Genomic DNA, 11,480 nt, shown 5'->3' on the forward strand with positions numbered 1-11,480 from the left:
TGAGTGCAGGTACACATAAAGACCAGAGGTTTCAGACCCCCTGGAGCTGAACTTACAAGTGGTTGTGATCTGCCTCACATTAGTGTTAAGAACCAACTTGGGTCACCTGGAGAACAGTGCACACTTTTAAATAATGAGTCGTCCAATAAAAATTTTAATTTTTTTTTCAAGTCAGGGCTTCTCTGTAGCTTTGGATTCTGTCCTAGAACACACTCAGTAAACAAGACTGGCCTTGAATTCACACAAATCCACAGGCCTCTGCCTCCTGAGTGCTGGATTAAAGGCATGCACCACTCCCGGCCGGAGAAATTTTTTATTTTATATATAATATATTATGATCAAATTCTTTCCCTTCTCATAAATCCTCCCAAATCCCTCTCCAACTCCCTACCAACCCAATTTATGTGCTTTTCAGTTAAATTTTTTAAAAAACCCATTTTGCATTGGTCAACTACTTCTGAATATGAGATCTAATGTGGGTGGTAGACCCAGTGACACTCCACTGGAGAAATTGATTTTCTTTCTACAATTGTTTTTTTTATTGATATTTATTGAGCTCTACATTTTTCTCTGCTCCCCTTCCTGCCTCTCTCCTCCCCCTTCAATCATCCCCCAAGGTCCCCATGTTCCCAATTTACTCAGGAGATCCTGTCTTTTTCTACTTTCTACTTCCCATGTAGATTAGATCTACGTAAGTCTTAGTGTCCACATTGTTGTCTAAATTCTCTGGGATTGTGGTTTGTAGGCTGGCTTTCTTTGCTTTATGTTTAAAAAATACCTATGAGTGAGTACATGTGATAATTCTTTTTCTGTGTCTGGGTTACCTCACTCAAAATAATGTTTTCTAGCTCCATCCATTTTCCTGCAAAATTCAAGCTGTTGTTATTTTTTTCTGCTGTGTAAATGTACCACATTTTCCTTATTCTTCAATCGAGGAGCATTTAGGTTGTTTCCAGGTTCTGGTTATGACAAACAAAGCTGCTATGAACATAGTTGAGCACATGTCCTTGTGGCACGATTGAGCATCCTTTGGATATATACCCAAAAGTGGTATTGCTGGGTCTTGAGGAAGGTTGTTTCCTAATTTTCTGAGAAATTACCACACTGATATCCAAAAGGACTGTAACAGCTTGCACTCCCACCAGCAATGCAGGAGTGTTGTTCCCTTTAGCCACAGTCTCTCTAGCATAAGTTGTCATCAGTGTTTTTGATCTTGGCCATTCTTACAGGTGTAAAATATAATCTCAGAGTTGTTTTGATTTGCATTTCTCTGATGACTAGGGTGTTGAACATTTCCTTAAGTGTCTTTCAGCCATTTTAGATTCCTCTGTTGGGAGTTCTCTATTTAGGTCTGTACTCCATATTTTTTTATTGGATTATGCGATCTTTTGGTGTCCAATTTTTGAGTTCTTTTTTTATTTTGGAGATCAGCCCTCTGTCTGATGTGGGGCTAGTGAAGATCTTTTCCCATTCTGTAGGCTGTCGTTTTGTCTTGCTGACCATGTCCTTTGCTTTACAGAAGCTTTTCAGTTTCAGGAGGTCCCATTTATTAATTGTTTCTCTCAGTGTGTGTGCTGCTGGGGTTGTATTTAGGAAGGGGTCTCCTAGGGGCTGGAGAGATGGCTTAGAGGTTAAGAGCATTGCCTGCTCTTCCAAAGGTCCTGAGTTCAATTCCCAGCCACCACATGGTGGTTCACAACCATCTGTAATGGGGTCTGGTGCCCTCTTCTGGCCTGCAGGCATACACACAAACAGAATATTGTATACATAATACATAAATAAATAATAATAATAAAAGAAGTGGTCTCCTGTGCCAATGCGTTCAAGTGTATTTCCTACTTTCTCTTCTACAAGATTCAGTGTGGTTGGCTTTATATTGAGGTCTTTGATCCACTTGAACTTGATTTTTGTGCATGGTGGTAGATATGGGTCTATTTTCATTCTTCTACATGTTGAAATCCAGTTATGCTAGCACTACTTGTTAAATATGCTTTCTTTTTTCCATTTGATATTTTTTGCTTCTTTATCAAAGATCAGGTGTTCGGAGACATGTGGATTAATAGCCAGGTCTTCTATTCAGTTTCATTGGTCCTCCTGTCTGTTCTTATGCCAATACCAGGCTGTTTTCAGTACTGTAGCTCTGTAGTAGAGTTTGAAGTCAGGGATTGTGATGCCTTCAGAAGTTCTTTAGTTGTACAGGATTGTTTTGGCTATCCTTGGTGTTTTGCTTTTCCATATGAAGTTGAGTACTGTTCTTTCGAGGTCTTTGAAGAATTATGCCAGGATTTTGATGGCACTGCGTTAAATCTGCTCACTCAGGTAATATCTTTTCTTGGGTCTCTGATGGACTTGAAGATTTTATAGTTATAGTTTTCTTTGTTATCAGATTCAGAAAAGAAATTCATTAAAGAGGTATAAAGTGTATAATATTGAGAGACACTAAAAGATAAGTTTTGGTAATACAAGTTAGAACAGAAACTGAATTAAGTACAACCTTTTGAACTTATCAAGATAGGATAGATAAGGAGTCTTTTCTCTGAATTTGTCAATTGCTAACAGACTAAACATTGTTGATGTATTTATTGTCCATATGTAGTTATTGTACTTACTGAATATAGTTTTCCTTATAACCTTTTATTTTAGAGAAAAAAGGGGGAAAAGTGGTGATACTTTGGTGATAGTTTGTACTCTAATAAAGCTTGCCTGATGATCAGAGGGAAGAGCTAGCCACTAGTTAACCACAGAGGTCTAAAGGGCTGTACAAACAGGAAATGTTATGACTGGGTAGAGAAAGGAATATAAAGCGGAAGGAGACAGCAGTTCAGTCCTTTTCGGCTGAGGAGTTAGAATGTAAGAGTTGGATGTGACTTGTTCCTTTCTCTCTCTGATCTTTCAGCATTTGCCGATATCCGGCTCTGGGTTTTTACTATTGAACCAATTAGAATTGTGGGCAACAGAAGTGTGTGGCTGGGAGTGGGCTTTGAGATTTCAAAAGCCTAGGCCAGGGCCACGTGTCTCTCTCACTTCCTACTGTGTATCAGCATATAAAGTTCTTAGCTCAGCAGTTCTCAACCTGGGGTTCAAACTATCCTTTCACAGGGGTCATTAAGATTATTGGAGGGCTGGAGAGATGGCTCAGCGGTTAAGAGCATTGCCTGCTCTTCCAAAGGTCCTGAGTTCAATTCCCAGCAACCACATGGTGGCTCACAACCATCTGTAATGAGGTCTGATGCCCTCTTCTGGCCTGCAGGCATACACACAGACAGAATACTATATACATAATAAAATAAATAAATATTAAAAAAAAAGATTATTGGAAAACATAAGATGTTTATTATCTGTAATAGTAGCAAAATTAGTTATGAAGCAGCAACAAAAATAATTTTATGATTAGGAAGGTTGAAAACCACTATTTTAGCTACTGCTCTAGCCTATGACTGTCTGCTTCCCACAATAATAATGGACTACCCTCACGAACTGTAAGCAAGACCTAATTAAATGTTTTGTAAGAGCTGCTTTGGTCATGGTGTCTCGTCACAGGAATAGAAGAGTAACTAAAACAATCTTGTAACAAGTTAATTCACAAACCAGTTGGACATTCCTTCAATTATAACAAAGATGCTTTAAGTAAGCATCTAGGGAGCCAAATAATTTCCCCAGCACATGAAAGCTTCTTAAGTCACACTATCATAATCACCTTTGACTACACAAGCCACCTCTTCTTCTCAAAGAACTTCTTTCCTTTCTTTAACCCTTCGAATGGTTTCCTATATCAAGTCTGTACCATGATTCCAAAGCCCTGGCTCTAGTTCAGAGGACTCTAGTCAAAGCTCTAGATTCACTAAATTCTCTCAGAAGAACAGAAGAAAACTATACTGATAACCTCCTAGTCACTTTGGACTGAAAGGCAAAACACAGAGCTGCCATATTCTGTGGCACACATATGTCACTAGCTCTATCACTGTCTTGTCTGCAGCTACCTTATCAAATGATACCTCTCATCCCTAACCCTTTACCAAGCCTAAAAAGTGGTAATGACAGGTATAACTAAACCACACCAGGGAAGATCTTTGTTTCCAGTATAGGCACAGAATCAGTCCTACGCAACAACAAATGCTACACTGATCCTCAGCAGCTAAACTGCAGTATCGAAATCAGTCTAACATATCTCCCACTGCCAAGAAAAAAACCAAAAAGTTAATGCCCATAATTTTGCATGGTCCTATAATTTGTCATTTTGATGAACAGAATATAAACTGGACCAGAAACTATCATCTGAGAGTCATCCATATTTCTTCCCGTTCTTTTTTTTTCATGTTTCTCTTCTTTTTTAGCCTGCTCTCCAGTTTTCTTTCCACTTTTATGTTACAAAATGGTGGTGTTTATCATTTAATTTATTCTATGAATTTCAGTGATTAGGAGTTCCACTTAGACCCAAAGTCACCGGGACAATAAAATCTAACAGAACTTTGAAGTCAAATAACTGCTGTTTCAAATTTGATTATTTCTACTCTCAAACTGGGAGCTAGGTCAAAACTTTATCTATGTTTTACTTTCTTCACAGAATTATGAGAATAACAGTGTATACATGAAGTATCTGAACCAGAGTTCAGCACATACAGGAACATACTAAAATGGATATGTGCCATCATCATCACTTTTTGCACTAAGAAGTAGGATAATGTGTCTGCCCTAAGCAGCTAAGGCAAAATATAGCAGATAATCTTCTAGCATCTACTCAGCCTGCAACCTTCCTTCCTTTCCTCTGAAAACCCTCAGAGGCCAAATCTCTGGTGGTCATCTGCTGTGGAACTAAACAGCTGAGGGACCAGGTGGGACAGAAATCTCTGTCAACAAATGGCGCCAACATGGATAACTGCATCCACATAAAACCTGAGAGTTTGGGAAGTAATTCTAACACAAAAGGACAGTTAAGCACAGCTTCTTGGTAGCAGAATCTTCTCATTTTCTTGCCACTTGCTAGAGGCAAGTGGGTCTCATTGAAGAGAGGCTTCTTGACTCAGCTTTAGCCGCAAAAACCTTGCAGCTCTTTAAGAGGCTCTGCCACAAAGTACTTAAATGGTGTTTATAAATAGCTGTCAACACATTTCTTGTTGGTGGCAGGGACCTTGAATCTCCAAAGAGCTGTGGCTCCAGCCAGTACCTCCGCGAGGCTAGACTCTCAGAAAGATAAGGAATGGGTGGGCTCCAGTCATCAAAGTCACGACTTTTATCCTAGCCACATCTCTTAGCAAATTAAAGACTCAAGTGGTCAGAAAAAGAGAGCTATATCATAAAGATAGATTCAGACTAAAAAAAAAAAAAAAACCTCTAAACAATTTGGAGTGTGTTTAAAAATATATGTAGGCTTGGGAGAGAAAAAAATGATGAAGTCTTAGAAAAGAAAGAAAGAAGGAAGGAAGCAAACAAGGAAAGAGAGTAGTTCGGTGTGGTGGCACATACCTCTAATTCCAGCACTTGGGAGGCAGAGGCAGGCAGATCACTATGAGTTCAAGGACAGCCTGGTCTATAGAGAGTTCCAGGACTTCCAAAGATGCAGAGAAACCCTGTCTCAAAAAGCCAAAATGTAAAATTTAAAAAAAAAATTGAGTTTAAAATAAAGCCACATAAGGATGGATAATACACAGAGTCTGGATACTGTATGTTATTGTGTTGTCTTTGAATTGTTTGAATGTTGAGGAAGGAGAACAGCTGCTAAAAGACATTTGATTATAAATGCTGCCTGATTAATCTAACATATATATTTTGAAAGTGCCTTGACTTCAAAATTTAAGTCAAAAGATATGTTACTTTGGAAAAGAGGTTTGCCACACAAAACGAGAGGCTGTGGATTCCTTCTGGGTTAAGAAAAATCAGATTTGATCAAGGAAGACCCCCCCTGAGAAATCTCCGACAGGAACAGATGGCCCAGATGTCTAAGTTCTACATCCAGAACACTTTCAAGACTGCTGGCTGAGAAGACCAAGTCTCACAGAATATTCCAGTCAGGACTTGATCATAATTCTAAATTTTCGCCAGGCGGTGGTGGCACACGCCTTTAATCCTAGCACTTGGGAGGCAGAGGCAGGCGGATCTCTGTGAGTTCAAGGCCAGCCTGGTCTACAAGAGCTAGTTCCAGGACAGGCACCAAAAAGCTACGGAGAAACCCTGTCTCGAAAAATCAAAAAAAATAAAATAATTCTAAATTTTCTTTAGGTTCCCATATGATTATCAGCACCCCTGATCAGCAGGAAGTAGCCTGGAAAACTCCACCCACGTTCCCAAAAAATATCTTTTGGATATTTATCTTTGTTTACAGTGTTGGTTACAAGTTATAATGGATAACAGTCTGGGGGAAAAAAAACTAAACAAGGAAGATTAAATTCAAAGTTCTTGCTTTAGAAAAAAGGGGGGGATGCTGTGGGACAATGGTCATGTACCCCATCGCTTATATTGTATTGTTTTAACAAAATGCTAATTGGCCAGTAGCCAGGAAGGAAGTATAGGCAGGCAGACCAGGAAGGAAGTAGAGGTGGGGAGACAAGAACAGGAGAATTCTGAAGAGAAGAAAGACTCGGTCTGCAGTTGACAAAGAGGAAGCAAGATGAGAATGCCTCACTGATAAAAGGTACCAAGCCATGTGGCTAACATGGACAAGAATGATGTAAGAATTAGTTAATAAGAAGCCTGAGCTAATAGGCCAACCAGTTTATAATTAACGTAGACCTCTGTGTGTTTCTTTGGGACTGAACAGCTGCAGACCAGGTGGGACAGAAATCTCTGGCAAGTCATTCTACTAAAGTGGAGGGAGCCAAGAACATTATCTTTTACCAAGCACAAGGAGATACAAACATCAGGTGATTCCAGTGATGGGAAAGTGAAGCTTATCCACAAAACAAAATGGAGAAGAGAGAAAAGGGGGCCAGGCTGTGGTGGCACACGCCTTTAATCCCAGGCAGAGGCAGGTGGATCTCTGTGAGTTCAAGGACAGCCAGAGTTGTTACACAGAGAAACCCTGTCTCGAAATACAAAAGAGATAGAAGAAGAAGAAGAAGAAGAAGAAGAAGAAGAAGAAGAAGAAGAAGAAGAAGAAGAAGAAGAAGAAGAAGAAGAAGAAGAAGAAGAGAGAAAAGGGATGCTTTGGTTTGCACTACTTTCAAGGTCCTGGTTCCACTTTGATCTGAGTTCTGATGCCCTTTCCACCCTACATGATTAAAGTTAGTTTCTCACTTTAACCAGTGACATTTCTAACAGCTTCCCACAAACCAAAATTAAAAACAAACAAAAAAAGAAAAACCTCCCATCCCTGGAAGAGAAAATAAACATGTTATTGAGATGGCTCAGAGGTTAAGAGCACTGACTGCTGTTCCAGAGGTCCTGAGTTCAATTCCAGCAACCACATGGTGGCTCACAGTCATCTATGATGAGATCTGGTGCCCTCCTCTGGCATGCAAACATACATGGAAGGAATGTTGTATTCCTTTTTTAATATTTATTTATGAATAAATAAATCTTTAAAAAAATAAGATAAAAGTTAAGGCAATATTGCGGGGCAAAATGAATCCAGAGTTTGGTTTACTGTCGTGAGGCACGCTGTTTCAGGAGCATCACTAAACACAGGAGAGGTATGGTTCAATTATCCTTCACAATCACGGTTTTCTGTATAAACTGATAGGGGCTACAACATGGATTGCTAACTTTTTACTGGAAAAGTAGTTCATTTCTGAAACAGAAGGAAAATGGCAGGTGCTGTACAGTCCCTCACATTCTTTCTTTTGTTGGTGTCCAACCAGACTGCATCCTTTCCCCACAAATAACAGTCTTACAAAGCAGAACAGTTTACCAGTCAAGTAAAGTAATCCAAACATCACCCATGGCTAATTTACCCCAACTGGCTGCAGATTTAACTTCAAATCCAGACTTACATGTCTCCACTTTAAAACACAATTAAAAAACAAACAAACAAACAAAACAATCAGGGTTTCTATCTGTAAACATCCCACATATGTCGTAATTCAGGGTTCAATCCTGGTTTGGCTACGAATAAGATTTCTCTGAAAATCAGTTTGTTGGAGGGAAAAATCTTTTTTCTGTGTAACCTCCAGCCTCTGTTTTAGACCCCGACTATAAAGGTATCAACAATAAAGTTATGACCTTGTTCGGAGGCTAAGAAACAGTTTTTCCTCAAGAGCAAAAGGAGCGCGCGAACTATATGACAACACGGACCCTGAAGATACCTTACCATGGTTACAAACCAAGTAACCGGTCTAAGGCCAACTACGGAAGGCGATGTTCCCAAAAGAGCGCGCTTCTCCCCAAGCCGAGGAAGCGCCGGTGGGAGGAAGGGGCCTTAGCTCGTGACAGACCTGCCTCGACCACGGCGGGGCGCGGAAAATTCCTAAAGGCGACCGCACGTTTCCGCAGGCGATCTTCACCGGTGAACGGCGGCCACGCAGCCCCGGCGGTCGCCGCCGCCCGCGCCCCGCCGAGCCAGTCCGCCGGCCCTGGGCCGCCAGGTGCGCGGCAGCCACCCGGGGCCAACCGCCCGCCCTCGCCCGCTCCGTCCCTCCCTGTACAGCGCCCGAGGATGCGGCTCCGCCAACCGGCCGCACGCGGCGCCGCCGCGCTGCTGCTCCCGCCTCCCCTCCCCCCCGCCCGCCCGCCCTGCGGCCTCCGCTCCCCCCCTCCCGCCGCGACGCTCACCCTCAACTCCTCGAAATCCGCCATTTTATCCCGCCCGCGGGCGCCTCAGCCGTCGCCGCTCCTCCGCCCGCTGCCGCCAAAGACACAGCCGCCGTCTCCTGCAACATCCTGCACTGGGGCGCCGCTCTAGACGCCGCGGCCGTCGCCGCCGCCGCGCCGCCACCACCGCCGGGCCCGTCACGTGACCTGCGCGGGCCCCGCCCCCGGCGCGCGCAGGCCCCGCCCCTCGCGGCGCCCCCAGCCCACTGTGCGCGGTCTTCCGCCCGAGCGCCCCCCACGCGCTTCCGGTGGTGGCCTGTCCCCCGCTGAGCGTCGCCGGCCCGCGTTTTCCGCGGCCCCCTCCTCCCCTTTCCTCTACGCAGGGACGCTGGCCGCCACCGAGGCTCGTGGGAGCGGGCGGAACCGCGGCGTTCTTCCCGGACTTGGAGGAAGGCCTTGGCCGAGCCAGTGGCAGGGAGGAAAGAGGTGGCGGGACTCACCGAAACATTCGGGAAGATTCATTCTCACTGTGCTCTTCCCAAGGTGTCTGAGAACACTGGAAGCAGCCTCAGTGCCATCCCCACAGTAGCTGGGGTGGGATAATCCAAGTATGGGTGATGGGTAAGCCGTTGTTCTAAGATAATGGTGCGCACTAATAAGAATATTTTTGTGTTTTGTTTTTGTTTTTGTTGTTTGTTTCTGAGACATGCTATCACTGTGTAGCCCTAGCTAGGTTGGAACTCTTGTAAAAAAACATGCTGGTCCCCAACTCAGAGAGATCCACCTGCATAAGCCTGAACCTCATTTTGAGTGTGGGTGCCCCCACACCCAGCTGGATAAGACCTTTTCATTTCTGTCCTTAAACTGTTCACCTTGGCTGCTTTTTTATTTTTTCCTACTGACCTTGAACGGAATGTCAATGGCCAGAACAAACGAGTTGAAAGATTTGTAGGGTGAGGTTAGGAGAAAAGTGAAGCAAGAGTGCTCCAGAGAACCATGATGGAGTTGAAAAGTCAGGAAACTCTGATAGCTGGGGGACAAATGAAGAGAGATTGCTAATGCTCCCAAACATGATGAAAGAATGGGGGGAAAAAGATGGGTACCTGCCTGCTCTTGGGAGGCTGGAGGAGGAGGATCAGGAATTGTTAATGTGGCCTCGGGTGGCAGAGACAGGTGGATCTCTGTGAATTGGAGGCCAGCCTGGAGTACTATGTGAGACAGTGAATGACAATGCCGAGTCAACTGTCTGGAACACACAGTTCAGATTCCATTGAGAAGACTGGTGGAAGCCCCTGTTTAACACTGCTCCTAAGAAGGCTTCTTGTCATTTGCATTCATTTTCAAGTGTGGATCCCTGGGCAAAGAATTCCTACTCTATGCAATCTTGAGTTCTCAATTGCATACTAAGCCCTTCCTTCGCCCATTTTAATTCAAATGTCTTCTTGAGGTTAGGTCATGTAGCTCAGTGGTAAGCTCTTGTCTAGACAATTAGGCTCTGACCTCCCATTCTCCACCACAGGAAAACAAAAAAACTAAGTCCTACAAAGCCTCTTCTTCAATCCTTACCCACAAGCTAACTGAGCCCAAGCCTAAACTGAGTAAGGTATCTGTGTGCCATGAATAACGGGTTCCAGTCAATGGAAAGTGTGCAGCTGACTGAATAAGGTGTAAAAACAAAAAGCTGTGTCTTAGTCACTTCTTAGTCACTGCACGTCTATTGCTGTGATGCAACACCATGGCCTAGACAACTGGTATACAATAAAGCATTTAATTGGGAGCTTGCTTACAGTTTCAGAGGTTAGCCCATTATCATTGTAGTAGGGGGCAAGGCACCTTGCGGGCAGGTGCTGGAGCAGTAGCCAAGAGGTACACCCTGATCCATAGGCGAAAAGAGGGCCTCTAGGCTTGGAATGGACTTTTGAAACCTCAAAGCCCAAGTGCTGTTGGTTGTTTTCTACTCTTTTGGCTCTCTGGAGGAGAGGGGGCTATGACTCAGCTCCCAAATAAATACACAGAGGCTTATTGTTTCTTATTAATGACTGGCCTTAGCTTGACTTGTTTCTTGCCAGCTTTTCTTGACTTAAATTATCTTGTCTTTTGCCCATGGGCTTTATCTTTCTCTATTCCTGTATACCTTTCTTTACTTCTTTCTCTGTGACTTGGTGTGTAACTGAGTGGCTAGCCCCTGGAATCTTCCTCCTTTTATTACTCCTCTCTGACTCCTAGACTTCCCCCTTCCAGACTTCTCATATTTATTTTCTTTCCCTGCAAGTCCCACCAGTTCTTTCTCTTGCTTTGATATTGTCCATTCAGCTCTTTATTAGACCAATCAGGTGTTTTAGACAAAGTAGCACAGCTTCAAAGAGTTAAAACAAATGTATCATAAAACAGTGTTTGTATCATTAAAACCAATGTTCAAAGCATAACACATCTTAAAATAATATTCCACAACACCAACTTCCAATGACACACTTCCTCCAACAAGTTCATACCTCCTAATCCTTCTAATCCTTTCAAATAATGTCACTCTTAGTGACTAAGCATTCAAATGAGTCAAGGGGGGTTATTCAAAGCACTACATTCTACTCACTGGCCCCCATAGGCTTGTATCCATTTCATAATGCAAAATTGCATTTAGTCCAACTTCAAAAATCCCTGTAGTCTGTCAGTCTCAATATTATTTAAAAGTCCAAAGTTGAAAGTTTCTTCTGAGGTTTATGCAATCTCTGAATTGTGATCCCCTGTAAAGTCAAAATAAAAAAACAGATTACACACTTCCAACATATAATGGCACAAAA

At 42.9% G+C, this 11,480-nt stretch overlaps 1 protein-coding gene across 7 annotated transcripts in view; it reads right to left on the reverse strand.

Annotated features, from left to right (window-relative positions):
• The window catches only part of Pias2 (protein inhibitor of activated STAT 2), a 79,740-nt gene extending 70,858 nt beyond the window's left edge, over positions 1 to 8,882 (reverse strand). For 3 of the 7 annotated variants that reach the window (XM_075968228.1, XM_075968227.1, XM_075968233.1), the window contains exon 1: positions 8,704 to 8,872. In XM_075968228.1, the coding sequence (XP_075824343.1) occupies positions 8,704 to 8,727 (24 nt within the window). In that variant the 5' untranslated portion in view covers positions 8,728 to 8,872. Of the gene's footprint in view, positions 1 to 8,242; positions 8,360 to 8,703 lie in introns of those variants that run through there. The other 4 variants (XM_075968232.1, XM_075968230.1, XM_075968229.1 and 1 more) reach the window with 4 other exon arrangements.
• Between the last annotated feature and the right edge of the window lie 2,598 nt (positions 8,883 to 11,480).

This window comes from Microtus pennsylvanicus, chromosome 4 (genome assembly GCF_037038515.1).
Source record: "Microtus pennsylvanicus isolate mMicPen1 chromosome 4, mMicPen1.hap1, whole genome shotgun sequence".
Classification (NCBI taxonomy): Eukaryota; Metazoa; Chordata; class Mammalia; order Rodentia; family Cricetidae; genus Microtus; species Microtus pennsylvanicus.